Source organism: Symphalangus syndactylus, chromosome 4 (genome assembly GCF_028878055.3).
Source record: "Symphalangus syndactylus isolate Jambi chromosome 4, NHGRI_mSymSyn1-v2.1_pri, whole genome shotgun sequence".
Classification (NCBI taxonomy): Eukaryota; Metazoa; Chordata; class Mammalia; order Primates; family Hylobatidae; genus Symphalangus; species Symphalangus syndactylus.
This window is the reverse complement of record NC_072426.2, coordinates 40,592,572-40,610,271: the sequence shown is the minus strand read 5'-3', so window position 1 is coordinate 40,610,271 and position 17,700 is coordinate 40,592,572. Positions and strand designations below refer to the sequence as shown.

General features: G+C 34.7%; 1 protein-coding gene across 5 annotated transcripts in view; it reads left to right on the top strand.

Annotated features, from left to right (window-relative positions):
* The window catches only part of CTNNA3 (catenin alpha 3), a 1,903,490-nt gene that overhangs the window by 1,507,389 nt on the left and 378,401 nt on the right, over positions 1 to 17,700 (top strand). For all 5 annotated transcript variants that reach the window (XM_055274451.2, XM_063637177.1, XM_063637176.1 and 2 more), the window contains one exon: positions 16,467 to 16,618. In XM_055274451.2, the coding sequence (XP_055130426.1) occupies positions 16,467 to 16,618 (152 nt within the window). The remainder of the gene's footprint in view (positions 1 to 16,466; positions 16,619 to 17,700) is intronic.

The following is a 17,700-nucleotide window of genomic DNA, read 5'->3' as shown; positions in this document are numbered from 1 at the left end:
TAGATATATAGATCTGTGTGTGTGTGAGTTTATTTTGTTATTTGAACCTTAGCTATTTTTAAAACACACTTAGGGATAAATACAAAATATGATGACCATTTTAAAGAGATCTTGCTATGTGAAGTGAATACTAGAAGAGGAGACAGAGTTTCATGCTTTTGCTTAGAAGACTTCATAGTCATTTTAACATGGTGATGAATCAGAAAATGAAATTCCTTTATAGTTATAATCAATTTGAGTAACAACTGAGAAAGTACAATAGAAATCATATAGTTTTACTTTTATCCCATCAGAGTCATGAAATATTCTGACAGGACAATTTCATCTACTTGCCTCTTCCTATAAATCTTTAAAAATCTGTTTTAATAATAGGCTAATTTCCCTACCACATAAACCAAATATCCTCTGAGTGGATTTGGAATTTATCCAGAATTATGTATATTTCTTCCATTCTGGTTGAAGTAAAAATAGAAAATGTAAAAAAATATCAGTCTTGGTTTTGATTTTGCTTAATCATTCAACATAGGTATACCTTAATTATTAACTACAGAAGTTAGGTATGCATCCCCTGCATTAAGAAAGACTAAGGAAATCATCCAACACTAAAGACTGTTATTGCCATCTCCAAAATTTCTCCTACTGAAGCCAGAGACAAGAGACTTAATGTTAATACAAATACACCATGTTCCATATTACCACTTCTGCAGATGACTGGGACTTCTGCCTGACAGAACGTGGGACAATTATCTTGTCCTCTGTGTTCAGAGATGGTGTGCTGACAGGTTATTTCCTGAGCAGTAACTGAGATATGTGACCTGCTATCTTTACCAGGAGGGAGCCTATTTTATAGTTGACAGCAGCAGTCACCGAGGAAAAAGTTCGACATTTGTGGCCTTGTAGCCTTTGGGTCAGCTGAGTCTGGTTTTGATTCCTTCTTCCTGGTAGGGTGTCCTGACTTCTGTTTTGTCTTGGCTTTATAAACTGACACTACCTTATTGCAAGTAATCTCTGAAGGTATTCCCTCTGTCCCAGCCCCCTACATGTGCAATCACCTACCATGTCCTACAATTACAAACTTTCAATTCTGGTGCCACTTTCCCCATCTTCTTATCAGGGAAATACATTGAGTCCCATTCTGAATGTAAATAGGATCTCTGCTACTAGGCTTTCTTTGCTGGAGGTTGGTTCTGCTGTTATTGCCCAGAAAGAGATTACCAAGCCAACGATTATGCATTTCTTAACTTACGCCTAGAATGTTTGAGTAAGATATTGCTCTTATAGTGCATTAGATAAATGCAGTTTCATTAACAAATTCTAAAAAAAAGACAAGTCTTAGCTTAAGTCTCTATTACAATGTAATAATAATGTCAATAAATACTTCCATCTTACATTTGAACAGTAATTTTGAGTTCCAGAGTCCTTTCACATACAATACAGGTATTCCTGTAACATGACAGGTGTCACCAAAATGATGAAGCCCCTCTTGTCTTAAAAGTCTGTGAAGCTATCAACAGAGACACATTTAATTATGACTACCAAGTTCCTTTTTCAAACTATAGGGAAATTAGCCTAATATCAAGCATGATTTGGCCTATTGCCATGGCTTCAACTGTCATCCCGATGCAAATGTTTACCAAATCTCTCTCTCAATCTCTCTCTCTGTCCTGACTGTCTAATAGGCATCTGGACTTGAAACTTACCTGAAACAATGTGAATAGACTCTTATTAACCCATGGAGACCTCCTTTCCTGTTGGCTCCTTTACTACTGATAATAGTTTGCTCACTTTCTTCTAGACATCAGAATGAGTCAATACCTTAGCCATCTTGGATTTTTTTCCTTTGCATTACCTCACTGCATCTAATCGGCAATAAAATCTTGAAGTTTCTATCTCAGTACCAAATGTCCCAACCTGTTCATTTCCACTGCCAACATCCTCATTCAGATCTTTATGAACTCTTTTCTTCTAGCCTACTCTAGAACCTCCTAACTTGTCATCCTGCTTCAGCTTTACTATTTTATACAAGACTTCTATATTCACAACGTAGAGCAATGATTTCTAATCTTTTTTGTATTACACAGCCTTTTATTCCAATAAAACTGAACTTAAATATATAAAACAGATGAAAAATTGCTGCTGTCTTTGTAACAGCGATTGAGTGTGGGAACTCACACTATTTTCAGTAGGGCTTCTCACCCATCTCCCTCTTCTCTCTCTACCCACAGTGCTTCCTGAGACACGCTCATTGGAACACAGTTGAAAACCACTGTTAAAACATCTTCTCAGACAAATTAATTATGACTGGATGATAAAACTGTATTTCCAACATGCTGCAAGGAAATAGGCTTTAGAAAAAGTAAATTTAAATATGTCCTCTTGATAGAGATGATTCATTTAAAACATGATGATTAGGTAATCACTATTAGATTATATGCAACTGTTCCAAAGATTCTGGTTAACAATCATTGGGCTATTAGCATGATGGTTAGTTGAGTCCAGTCTAATCTCCTAGAAGAGGTCATAGTCTCATGAAAGTGTATTAGAAAGGTGCTTGATTTTTTTCTTATCAAGAATGCTGATGGCCGGGCACGGTGGCTCACACCTGTAATTTCAACACCTTGGGAGGCCGAGGTGGATGGATCATGAAGTCAGGAGTTCAAGACCAGCCTGGCCAACATGTTGAAACCCCGTATCTACTAAAAATACAAAAATTAGCCGGACGTGGTGGCAGGTGCCTGTAATCCCAGCTACTTGGGAGGCTGACACAGGAGAATTGTTTGAACCCTGGAGGCGGAGGTTGCAGTGAGCCAAGATCGCACCACTGCACTCCAGCCTGAGCGACAGAATAAGACTCCGTCTCAAAAAAAAAAAAAAAAAAAAAGAAAAAGAAAGAAAAAAGAAAAAAAATGCTGATTACTTCACAGAAAAAGTAATGAATTACATCGTACAGGAAATTTTAAGGCAGATCAAGTATCAGATTTACTTTCTCACTACTAGTCATGTTAGAATACTACTGGAATAGCATTCTATTGGCTATTAATTATCTACCAAATTAAGAATAGATTCTTTGGCTTAACGTTAAAATTACAACTTGTTGTAATCTAACTTTTAGCTTTTTTTTTCCCCTGTTTTACTACATTGATAGATATTACAATCTCAACTCTACTTTTTCTCATTTTAATGTCTCTGAAGCTTTATATGATTCTCTTTTGGCAGTTCTGTTATTCTGCCTTGTATTCTACAGCTAGTAGGAAACACAGGCAAATATATAACAGGAAATATATTGAAATCACATTATAAATACATAATTAAAATCTACATTTTCAGCCACCAGTAGTTCGTTATGTTCTTGTTTTATCTCAAAGAGATTGTTAACCTTTTAACAGTTTTATAGGACAATTCTTCATTTTTAGAAGTATTTTGTGATTCATCTTTTGCTAGCTATGCAGTTCTAGACATTAATACTTAATCTGACTGAACTTTAGTTTTGTGATCATCAAAACTTACACATATCAATAAGTAAATATCTATTGAAATGATTTTTTCCTGCAGTAAAAGAAAAACACAATGCATAGAAGGATAGAAGGAGATAGTCTGAAAAAATGAGATCTTAGCTCATCTCTGTATCTCTAGGCATCTTGAGGATAATAGACACCTAAGCAAGGTAATGAGGTCTTTTGAGGAGAAAGAAGTGGGTAGATTTAAGATTATTAGAATTAAAAATAACAAAATTGCTTATATATGCTTTCTCTCTTTACATTTCCAGGCAGCCTCATGATGATTTGGAGAATTCCAGAGGTAGAAATAATAAAATGATATGTGAGAGGTTTTCATGCCTCAAAATAAAAGGTTTTCAGAGCATTCTTGCTGACTCAGTGAATTGATGTTAGCTTTAGGTATTTTGGGTTTTATCCTAATTAATCCTCTTAACTTCATAGCTTTGTCCATCAGTAATATACTAAATGTACTGTGTGCGCACTATTGAGGCACAGCCAAGAATTGCAGTGGCAGAGCTTTAGTGAATAGGAACAGAAAAGGTTTGAGAAGCAAACTTTTCCATTGAGAGAGACCTACACCAAATGCACAGCAACTGATTCAATGATAATGTAATGATAATTCCTTTGACCTTAATGATAAAGTTAGTAGGTGCATTAATTAAAAGACAATCATTATATGTTTTACTTGTAAAACTGGGTGACTTATGATACATAGAAGTTAGATCATTGAATTAATAGAACTTGTGCTAGGCAGGCATATTCACTCAATGCATAATTACTGAGCATCTACTATGGGCCAGAAACATATTTAAGAGGCTGAATCAGCAGGACATAATGATTGATTGATTGAACATGGAGAGTGGGAGATACATGAGGAGAGAGAAGAGTAAATTTGGTGGGAGAAACTGATGATACCAAATATATGTGTTTACACATAAATTATATATATGTGTATGTATATATATATGTGTGTGTGTGTGTATCTGTATATGCGTGTTTGTGTATACCAAATTTGGTGTGTGTATACGTGTGTGTATGTGTATATATATCTGTATGTGTTTCACATAAAATGATATATTGAGATATATATTATAATATATTGATATACAATATGATATATATTATAATACATATATATGTGTTATATATATGTACACAAATGTGTACGTGTATACCAAATTTGGTATACACCCACACACACACACACACATATATAGAGACACACATATATATGCATACACATATATATAATTTATGTGTTCACACATATAATTTGGTGTGTATATATATGCCAAATACACACACATACACACACATATATACAGACAGATATATATTAATATATACATACACATATATATAATTTATGCACATGTATCTTCCAAGTATCTTCCCTTTGTGGAACATCAAATAGGGAGACAATAACAACTATTACAATAAAATTCCTTCTTTAATGCGATATGGGAAGAGCACAGAGAGTACTAACCTACTCTAACTGACCGAGAACTGCATCACCTTCCCTCTTCTCAGATGTAACTGGACACTTGAACAAATTCATGGTTCTTTTAGCAACAATGTTGGTAGTGAGTACTGGGGGAGTCAACCAATTGTATCTGCTAAAAGTGATTCTCAAAAGATGATCCCTGGACTAGCAGTATTCACATCAGTTGAAAACTTGTTAAAATTTAGATTCTTCTGCAGCACCTTAGACCTATTGAACCAGGAACTCCATGGATGGGGCCTTAATGGGCCTTTCTGGTGATTCTGATGCATGGTAAAGTTTGAAAACTACTGTGTTCTAATAAAGTTTACTGAGCAAAGAATTTACTGTTTGCTCAGGACTATAGCCTTGTAAAACTTCAGAGAAAACACAATGCATATAAAATGCAATGAGAAAATGCAATCAGGGAAGAGACCCCCAATTAGGAAGTTTGATGTCAAGCCTTGACATACCACACATTACTGCTTTCACATGTGTAAACCACCAGCAAAATAACTGGTGCTTAGTAAGTGATCAAATGTTTGTCTTCTCTTATCTCTGAACAATCAGATATTATGGTGGACACTGTCATATAGGTTATCATATTTTGTAATCCTGATCTGAGGCTTTCTGTCTCAGGAATAAAATGCAGCTGATACAAGTCACTTTCACTTTCACAAGAGAATATCAATTTTTTTTTTTTTTTTTTTTTTGAGACGGAGTCTCGCTCTGTCACCCAGGCTGGAGTGCAGTGGCGCGATCTCGGCTCACTGCAAGCTCCGCCTCCCGGGTTCACGCCATTCTCCTGCCTCAGCCTCTCCGAGTAGCTGGGACTACAGGTGCCCGCCACCACGCCCGGCTAATTTTTTTGTATTTTTAGTAGAGATGGGGTTTCACCGTGGTCTCGATCTCCTGACCTCATGATCCGCCCGCCTCGGCCTCCCAAAGTGCTGGGATTACAAGCGTGAGCCACCGCGCCCGGCCGAGAATATCAATTTACATCATCAGCACTTTAGTATCTAAAACAAGCGTTGGAAGTTCTTCTGCTGATAAACCTTAATGACCATCCTTCAAGAAGTAACTCAGTGTTGACATCAATTTCAAATAATTTGTGACTCACTTCTGTCAAAAGCCATGTTGAGATCATTTATTCATTTATGCATTAACTTTATCTCTAGAATTCAAATCAAGACCTATTTCTGTATGTTATATCAGGTAGGTGCAAATCAAACCTCTAGTACTTTAACTCTCTGCAGACGATAATTTGATATTGTAAAAAATAGTCTTATGAAGAATGCTTTTGCATTTTCTTAACATCATTTGTAAAGACTATTGTTCGTTTTGTTATTTAATAACCAATAACAAATAAATACATGATACATTTATTCCTCTTAGTACACAGCATTGAGAAGTAAAAGTCTTTTCAAGTATATCCTGATGAAAATAGAAATTATCATTTTCATTTGAAAATTTCAAAGTGCTTAGGTTCCTTTTAGTAGGTAATATGAACCATATAACCCATTGCTTCATTTTTGCCTGGACCTCAAACAATCAATTTTATACTTAATTGCTGTACCTTAACTCTAGGATTTTTAACGTAATTATACTTCTGCTCCCTAACTTTGATTATGTGGCTCTTATTGGCCTTGTTTTAAAGTTTATTGCACACTTGACTCTTTTTTTAAAAGCTGCTTTTAATTCATTTTTGGGGGAGATGCAGGAGAGTTATAAAAATAAATCTCTACTTCTCTTTATTCACACATTATATTATCTATGCATGTATCCACCCAACTTTTCCTACAGCTATCCTTCTTTCCTTTCATCCACCCACCTAGCCATCCAGTCATCTACCCACCCTGTCATTCATCCATTTATTCTTTTCAAATGAATTTCTGCTTGTAACTAGATGTAGCCAGAGAAAGTAAATACAATGCATGTATGATTGTGAAGAAACTTATGGAATCAGAGAGTAACTATGCTAGAGTAGAAGAACTAAACCAACTTCTTCATTTTATAGAAGGGAACTTTAGCTCATTTTTTTTCTGACGTTTCATAATCATAGTTTACATAGATTCAGAAAGTTTTTGGATTTCTATAACTACTTTAAACATGTTTAGCATGGTTATAAAACTTCATTTTCTTTTATAGACTTGTTTAAAATAGTGTCTGTAAACCAACACGTAGAAATTCAGCTTTAAAAAGAAAAAGAAATTAGGAGGTAAATATTTATGATAGAAGTTACTTCAGTTACCTTAAATAGTAAGTTACCCTACTGCATTTAAAACAGGAGTTTTCTTCATTCATTCAACAAATATTATTGAAAGTAATAATTCAGTTCACCAAACTCTCACAGTCAAAAAGTTTACAATCAATTTCTATTCAGATTTCTAGAAAAGTATCTGTTACATGTGTTAAACATGCTTATATGTTTAAGCCGTATTAATTTGGGCTCCCTGAAGTTAATATATTGGATGTAATAGTAGGAGGATTCAAAATGAATGAATATCAAATACAAGAAAAATAAATTTATTCTTTAAAAATCTTTCTTGTTTGTTTTATTTTGAGATGGAGTCTTGCTCTTGTCACCCAGGCTGGAGTGCAATGGCTTGATCTCGACTCACTGCAACCTCTGCCTCCTGGGTTCAAGTGATTCTCCTGCCTCAGCCTCCCAAGTAGCTGGAATTACAGGTGCCAGTCACCACGCCCAGTTAATTTTTGTATTTTTAGTGGAGACGGGGTTTCACCATGTTGGCCAGGCTAGCCTCAAACTTGAGACCTCAGGTGATCTGCCCTCCTCGGTCTCCCAAAGTGCTGGGATTACAGGCATGAGCCACCACGTCTGGCCTGTTCTTTAAAAATCTTAACCTTGTACCCCTTGCGTATAGGAAGCTCTTATGCTTCCATGGGAAATACAGCTAATGTAGGGAAAATAAAATCACAACTATCAATGAGATTGAATCCATAGTCTTTTACTGTAGTATTACAACTCCTTAAAATTAATTAACAGTTTTGTTAGAATGAAAGTAACAAATTGGAACTGAAATTCCAGACATTGTTAACATATATTGCAATTAGTACAATTTCATCAGCTGTAGAATCCCATAAACTTCAAGGGATTAACACAATTAATATGGCAAGGAGATAATCTATAATTTCTCAAACCACAAGGAAAACTATGGTTTTTGTTGTTAAGTAGTCATCTATATTTATACCAAGGAAGATACATGTTGACCAATAAAGCTAAGAATTGTATCATTAGATAGGAGCTAAAATACAATTTTGCAATAGCCCAGGGCATTTTGAGGTGCCAGGGAGGGTTTCTTCAGGGTTTTTAACTCATAGTAGTGAGATATACACAGAATCAAAGATGATACCGATATCGCTCATCCAACATTAAACCAGTGCCCTGCAGAGGACAGGCACTTCACAAATAATTGATTTGCAAATATTTGAAATAGTGCTGTCCAATAGAACTTTTTGTGATGATAGAACTGAGCTATATCTACACTATCTAATATGGTAGCCCTATGTAGTGGGCTAGAGTGACTAAGGAAATAAATGTTTAATTGTATTCATTTATAGTATTTTAATATAAGGTTAAATAGCAGTGTATATCTGGTGGCCACTGTATTAAACAACACAGCTTTAGAAAATAGTAAAGCATGAGCAACTCAGTGGTGCATACGTTAAAAATTTTAACCATATTCATTCATTCACGTATTGCTATTTGCATTTGGTTTTAGGTTTCCTCTCCCCAACTCCCTACCCTTGTTGATTGAATTTTATTGTTTTTATTGTAGAATCTTAAAAAGTTTACAGAAGTCAAAAATGTACAAAAACTACTCTGAGACAAATCTCTCTTCTCATATCCGTTCCGCCTTACTCTTAAAATTCCTTGTACATAACAAGTCTTCTTGTTCCTTTGTTTATCCTTAATGTGAATCTTTTTAAAAAATGCATGTGAAGATAGGAAAATTAAGATGTGTTTTCTTATTTCTCCTTCATTCTTGCACAAAAATAATATACATATATATATCTGTATATACAATTTATGTTCATATCTGCATATAAAATTATGAGTTCAAGCCGACGTCTTCAGTTCAGTCCAGTCCCATGGGGTTCATCTTTCTTACCAGAGCAGTTTGTCATTCCTTAGCAGTACCTCCCTGTTTACATAGTGAGAACCCTGGCTCTCAAATACATCACATGTTTACGTATTGTCTCAATACTCTCTGGGTATTCCTTACACTGCTTTTCCAACTCCACTATTTCCTCAGCCTCACATTTTGATCTTTTGGATTCACCTCTTGTTTTAAGAGTATGTGTGCCAAGTGTCTTCCTGACATTCGTAGAAATTAAATATTCTGTGTACTTGAATGTCTGAAGTAATGCCATCATTCACTTAACTGGTGGATTGGTTGGATATTGGATTTCAAGTTTAAAATAAATTTTTCTTAGAATTAAGGCATTATTTTATCTTTTTTCCTTTGGTATCTAGCCTTTCTCATGAAAAGTCTAATGCCAATCTGATTTTAATATTTTACTGATAATCTTTTCTCTCTTGAAGATGTAGCTCTTCACTTTATCCTAAGTGTCCTGCAATGTTTTGTGGGTATGTCTCAGGGTGGTTATTCTTACATCCAAGCAGTAGAACATAGTGGCTGTGGGCATAGGCTCTGAGTCTGAGTGCCTAATTTTGAATTCTTACTCTACTGCCTACTACTTTCCTGGGGAAACAAAGTGACCTGACAGAGTTTATACTTTGAGAGCTTTCTGTCAGGATTTTAGAAGTGGCTGAGTACAATAAAACACATACAGTAAAGTAAGAGACATAGGAGCTTTACTAAAATGTAGGGCAGAGGCAAGGGGCTCTCGTTCTGTTGCCCAGGCTGGACTGCAGTGGTGTGATCATAGCTCAATGAAGCCTTGAACTCTTTGGCTCAAGTGATCCTCTTGCTTCAGCCTTCCAAGTAGTAGGGACTACAGGCATATGCCACCATGCCTGGCTAAGGCATAGGTGCTTTAATAAATGTATGTTTCAGGCATTAGTGTGTCCAAGAGACAGGATTTCCTAATATACTTGGAGGCAAGTGTGGGGGTGCTGATTGAGGGAAGTTTTGCAGAGAAACTGATGTTTAAACTGAATCTGATTTCAAATTACATGAAGGTACTAAGTTATCATATGTACCCCCAAATATGTACATCTATTATGTATCAATAAAACATAAATTTATAAAAGTAAATAAATAAACAATAATCTGAAACTGAAGAATGGGCAGAAAGATACCAGATAGACAATGTTGGAAAAATGGTTCTACTCTGCCACATAATCATAGACAACTGTGCAAAGAGAGTTGAAGTTTGTAGAGGTAAGATCAATTCTATTTATTTTCAGCCAAGGAATCCCCAGCAATATGTGAAGGACCACCTTCATTCAACAGCACTGGTCAAAGGAAGATACATTTCTCCTGCTAGATGTGATCCCACCCTATAAACCTCTGTACCTTTTAAACCTCTGCACATTTTTTCTCTAGACTTCTTTCCCTGTTCCTGTAGTTCAGGATACCCACTGCATACTGAGCAGCATTTTGCTAACACTACGGAGCTTGGAGCCCTTTTGCCACTCTATTTTTCTTTAACTTTTTCCCTGTTGTATGTTTTTCTATATGGTAAAAAGTGAAGAAATTAAGATTTGATCTTGAGCAATAGGATGGTGAGTGATTCTAAAAGAGGAAGATTTAACAGTGTAAACTCAAGATGCAAGAGTAGATTTTTTAAAAAATCAAAGTAATCCCTAGTCTTAACTAGTAGAACCCAGATCCCTGGCAGAGATATTAAAAGGGAACGAGAGAATATACTCTGGAGAAAGCTGAAAAGTAAAAGATGGTATATGCCAAATATTAGGGAAGATACAGAGCAAATAGAATATTTAGGCATTGTTGATGGGGTAAAAATTTTTCCAACCACTTAGGATATTGTCGATGTTTACTAATGTGAAATATATGGATATACTATGGCCCAGCAAGTCTATTGATAAGTATATTCCCTAAAAATGTACACATATATTCACCAAAAAACATCTGCTAGGATATTCATAGCACCATATATATTATAGTCCCAAACTGAAAATTATGCAAATGCCCATCTCCCATAGACTGGATAAATACATTTTAGTATAATGACATGCTATATAGCAATGAGAATGAATAATTCTATATACAACTTACATAGACATAAATTTAATGTTTAGTGAAACTTGATAAAAGTGTATGCAGTATGATTCTATTTGCATGAACCAAAATAGTTGCACAAACTTCTTATTCATATGCTTAATGCCACTTTCTACTATTAATTCTCTCCCAGTTAATTAACATAACATAAATAAAAATAGTATTGATAATTTAAATATTTGAGAATTCTTACTGAGAAATGCAAAGAAAACCAAGCAATTTAAAAAATAAAATTTATTAACAATTTAAAATAAATAAAATTTATAAAGTAGTACATAAAAGAACAAAGGTCATCATAGAACATTATTTGGTTCAGGTCCAACTGTGAATATTTAAGTAGTCACATTTATGTAAATGATTACTGTGATGTAAACAAATTAGAAAATGATGTGAGGAAAAGCATAAAAGAGCTTAATCATCATATTAAAAATTCATTGGATACACTTTTAATATACTTAAATCAGAAATATTATTTATTAATAACCCATTATGTAGACATATGAAGATTTTTTAAATTAAGCTACAGAGAAAGAAGATAAGTTTCTAAGTCACTGGAGAGACTCAAAGGTGGACACTCAGGCTAATTAAATGATTAGCGTTTCATATGTAGAAAAACTACCCTGCCAGAGGGAGAAAACATAATATATCAGCTTCACGAAGCTATATCTAAGTCCCTTCTCTCTAGTATTTTATTTTTTACTTTTTGGAGATATTCCAGTTATTCTTGAAAGATGAAGTAGAGTATAACGCAGAGGTCAAAAGTGCTGCTCTTGTTAACCATGTGATGTGTGATAAAGGATCAGAGTAGGTCAGTACGTTGGGGCATATCATTTGAAAAATGGTGAAATCCTCACTAGTCATTGATTTGTATGATATATGATCTATGAGGTACCAAACGTATTCTTGATACATAATATTGGCTCCCTAAATATTAAATACATATGAACCACAATAATTAGCATTTATTGAATAAATGAAAAAAGAAGAAGTGTATAAAGTAGTATTTGTAGAAGTCATTTAATGCCACTTTCTACTATTATTCTCTCCCAGTTACTTAACATAACCTAAAGAAATGATGACTTAGCATTATGTGAGGTTTCAAAGGCAAATTTCTTTACCACCAGTAATTTTCAAAGATAATGGTATAATTAGAAATATTTTAATCTGGGTTTGATTAATGGTAGGAAACAATTTGATGATATCATTTTTAGATCATTACTGTAATGAGTCTGAATTCTTTTCTGACCTATTTAATTTCATAATAATGTATCCTCACCTACTTTCAAATGCACATAATACATTTAGCAAGGATTAAGAAGGGATAAAATATGTTTGGGCTACTACCAGAGAGAAGCTCAAGGCCTAGGAGAACTTGGCTGTGTAGGTCTGTTAACTGCGTTGTCAGAAAATTATCATGAATTCCCCCATGAGCACAGCAATTCAGAAGCCCCATGGACTTTACTTATCAGAAGAAAGCAGTGCAGATTTAGGGTTCAGAGAGCAGGCTCTGTATTCTCAATTACCAGCCCATCGCTTATTAACTGTGTGACCTCAGTTTCCTCATAGGTAAATCAGGATAGTAATAGTTCCTGCCTTACAGGGCTTCTGTGAGGATTATGAGACATGCATCTAAAATGCTTAGCACAGTGCCAAGATGGATGAGAATGGTAGCTATTATTCTGTCTATTCTGAATAAAGTAGGCAGAGAAAGTATAGACTGCAAAAGAGTTCAGAACTGGTTCTGAATTTGGCTGTGTAAAATAGACAAGATACTTTGAAGTCGCCGGGGTATTGACCAAAAGGCCGCCTTTGTTTGATAAATCTACACTCCAAAGTTCAGAACAGCTTATCCTACCTGGCATTTCAATTGATTAGAGTGGATGTGTTTAAGCTATCCCTCTCTTTGATCAATAATTGTATAGCATGATTGTATATTAATGTCTAAACCTCATTTTCTGAAAACCTAGGTAGATTATGGAGTAAAGACAGGTTTGTCAATTTGTTATTCTTTCTAAATTACCATAAACTGACTACTTATTTATACTCATTTTGTATTTTCTTGAAAGCATTAAAAAAACTTACTCCTAGTTTGATCCAAGCAACCATATGTCCACAGTGTAAGTAAAGTACACCCATACCTGATGTTTAAGCTAATGAAATGAGAAATGAATTACATATCAGCTTTGAATAGTTCATTTATGCTGTTAAAGTGAGAAAGTGGTAGTTTCCATCTGTACTTCAGAAATTAAACATTTGCTTCTGAAAGATTTTAATTGGAGCCAATATTAATTTATTAGTAAAAGGCCCTTAGAGGAGTTAAAATGAAATCATTTTGCACTAATGAAAAGGCTGTGTTGTATGTTTTGTAAGATTCCTTAAATCTTTCTCATAATTGCTTCACAGGGCAGTGGAAAACAGATCTTTACATGACTTTAACTTTTTCTTTTTTTGCCAAAATCTACATAGGAAGATGGTGGGAACTGTATCAATAATAGCAGATTGAAAGTATTAATAGACAGAATTAAATTATTACTGTATTGCACACTTGTTTGGTATATGAGAAAAAACATTTTTTAGTGGGGATGACTATGAATAAAGTTATGTAGCCGACAGGTCCCTACAGGTTTTGAGGACATATCTCTTTTTACTCAACTATGTCTTTGGAGTGAATAGAGCATATCACAGAGGCTAGAAGCCATTTTGTCCTGTTCTTTAGAGTAGTAGTTTTGACGGTTGGTTTGCTGTCTACTCTAGAACCTGAAGGAAATGTGAAATAACCGGACACATTTTCTTAGATCTTCCCTCCTCTTTTAACACTACAAAAGTAATGATTAACTCATAAAGCAGATTTGAATGTTCCTATAAGCCTGCATAAATATATTTTTGGAGCTTTTCAGTTGTTAACAAAACCGAAATCACATTTAAATGCAAGCTGGACATGTTTCATTGTACCTACTCTTTGCTTGATTTTACATATTAATTCATTCATTCATTCATTTAATCACTCAATTCATTCAATCATTTATTTACTGCATGCCAGCCTATTCACTTAGGATATAAACAAAGAAAAGCTTCAAGGAACAATTGAAAACTTGTAAACACTGTATTAACATGATGTGTTCATAAAACAACTTATTGAGTGTCCATCATTTGAGAGATACTATAATACTTAATGCTAAGGGCAGGTTCCATTCATAAGATTATACTTAAAATGAACCTGAGAATGAGCAGAATTTAGACATGGGAAGAACTATGCTGTGGACTGAAATAGTAGATGATGATGAATAGAGACAGTGGGGCTAAAAATTCTCAATGGATTTGGGATATATTTACATAGTAGAGCAGATGGCACTTAGTAGGTATTTGGATGTAAGGAATAAAGAAGTATAGGAGGTCAGATAAAACACCTGGGTTTTTTTCATGAATGACTCAGCACCAACATAGACTATAGTAAAGGGAAATTAGGTTTCCTGGGTAGAAAGAAATGTATTTAGATTTAGACAGAATATGTTTGAGGTGTTATAAAAGATTCAGGCAGAATTTTGCCATTGTCAGTTGGATATACAGTTCTGAAATTAAGGAAAAATGTCTAGATTAGAGATATACTTTGAGAGTCATATCCATGTATAAGAGAACTGTGGTTTGAGATTGTTTCTCCTAGGCAAAGTGATATGAGTTTGCTCTCCCTCTTGTTTTGTTATCCCATCCGCTGAAAGGGAGACTGTGATTTGAGGGTTTCTCAGTGCAAAGTGGTATGACCCAATAGAAGTTTCTGTTATCCCAAAAGTTACTCTGATGATAGCTATATCTCCACTCTTCAAAATGGTAATCACTAGTCACATGTATGTGTTAAGCAGCTGAAATGGGATGAATATGACTAAGGAATTGAATTTAAAATGTAAGGCTAATGAATTTAATTTTTAATAGCTATATGCAGCTAGTAGCCACCTTTTATTAGACAGTGTGCCTAAAGAATGGACAGAGAATAGGAGCACAGTGGGTAATGTCAGCAGGTATGGTGGCTCAGAAGTAGGATATAGGTGATACATTTTAGCAGCTAGAGGAAAGAAAGGACCAGATAAAATGAGTGCCCATGTATATCATCAAAATTTCCTCATATCAATAACATGGCAGGTAGAATTGCAAGAGATGGTATGCCATACATGCAGATACAACTTAAATGTAGAAAAATAACATTTATTGATATTTTTATACCAGTCAAAATATTGTTATCTTCCAGGTTTAGAATTATTTCTTCTAAAAATTAATCTTTTTTACCCAACATCTTCATATGGGCAAGAGGCTTCCTCACTATGATATAGTAGATTAGTTTGAGTGTAGATTCTGCATTTTGGGACTCTGAGTTTACATCTCTAGTTACACATTAACAGAATGAATCTGTGGAAGAGTCTTGATTTCTCTGTGTCCTAGTTGTTAAACTATTAATACTCAGTTAATACTGGGGTTATGTGAAGATTTAAATCACATTGAACACTTAGAAAAGTACCTTGAGCCTAGTGAAGAGATAATAACTGTTAATATCATTAACCTTAAAAGTAAAATTGAAGAAGTATTTTTATTTGAAACTATTTTGAAGCCTTAATTTAAAAAGATAATCCATGGATTGGCTTACTGATAGAAGCATCCCTATAGTCAGTCAGTGTTTTGTTATTTTAAAGATAGTTTTCATATGAGAATGCCAATTCCTTTTCACTATTTTTTATTATAGAGAAAACATCTTACTAAAAGGAAGTTTACAATATTTTTATTATTTCTATAAGACAGAATTACTACTTTTAACTAAGTTTTCTTCTGTTTAGCAACTCAATTGCTTTCTTTCTTTAAATATCTTTGTGTTTACAATTCCAACTGTTTTACACACCAATTCCTTTTTGTAATTTCTTGTGGTTTATATTGAATAGGATGAGAAATGATTGTATGGTCCCAAGGTTTTGTAAAAACAAAAATGATATAAAGGAGAAAGATAATCTTTTAAAACATTTATATAAAAATGCCTTTCTCTCCAGAAGCCTGGGGTTTAGAAAAAAAAAATGGCTTTAATTGTCTTTCATTCCTATTACTTTTCAGAGATTCAAGATAATCCTGCAAAAATTTGTGTATCTCTATATTTAAAAAATACAATTAAAGATCTATTAATCAAATATTTGTTTAAAACCAAATTCTACATTTCCTGGAAACTACTGTAGAAATCCAAAAATACAAAGAGGACAATCTTCTCCTTATTCTTTATTTTAACAGTAATTCCTGAATTTGTAACACAAGTGAATGTTGCCCTGGAAGCCTTAAGCAAAAACTCATTGAATGTGTTGGATGATAATCAATTTGTGGACATCTCAAAGAAGATCTATGATACAATTCATGATATCAGATGTTCAGTCATGATGATTCGGGTAAGTTTGCTTTTCCTTCCATTGAATTATTGCAATGTTCTTCACCATCTGGAATGCCTGGGATGACTGCAATAAATGCTTTATTTCTATGCTGTAATGTCAATGCTGAAATCTAGTAAAACTTTAGAAGTTCATATGTATCCCCAAAGTCAGATCTACTGTCACAAACCACACTTTTACTTATGTATTTGGTTATAACTTACACAAATGAGTGCATTTTACTGCTGCGTGTGCAGAAAAGATAGGATTTGTTAGGTGCAGGATTTGTTGAGGTGTCTCTTAGCATGATCAGAAGCCAAAGAAAAATACATAAAGTAATTTGCTTTTTTATTTTTCTTGAACAAAAAGGAAAGAAACTTTCTTATCACTGTAGTGGAATTGATAGGAAAACGTAGTATTTTATGGCCAAACCCTCTCATCCTAGATCATAAAATCACAGAGTGTTCTGCAAGAAATCTCACTTGGAGTTGCCGGCAACAAAAAACACTTCAAAGGTCCCAGTCTGGGAGTTGTCTGTTTGGGGACACATATTCCACCTTCCCAGGCGTGAGAGCACCATTTGTTGCGGGCACACTGTAATATATAGAAACCAGGATTGTTGGCCGGGCGCGGTGGCTCACGCTTGTAATCCCAGCACTTTGGGAGGCTGAGGAGGGCCGATCACGAGGTCAGGAGATGGAGGCCATGGTGAAACCCCGTCTCTACTAAAAATACAAAAAAAAATTAGCCGGGCGTGGTGGCGGGTGCCTGTAGTCCCAGCTACTCGGAGAGGCTGAGGCAGGAGAATGGCGTGAACCTGGGAGGCGGAGCTCGCAGTGAGCCAAGACTGCGCCACTGCACTCCAGCCTGGGTGACAGAGCGAGACTCTGTCTCAAAAAAAAAAAAAAAAAAAAGAAACCAGGATTGTTTTGCCTCAATTATTAATGTAAAGGGTTCTTTTAAATGTTACCAAAAAATGCACATTCTTTGGAAAATGCATATGTAAAGATATGGAGGTACCTTATCTTAAGTGGATTCACCTGAAGACAGACTCTGAAGTAAGGATTTGTGTTATCAGTAGTCTATTTAAGAGAAAATGAGAC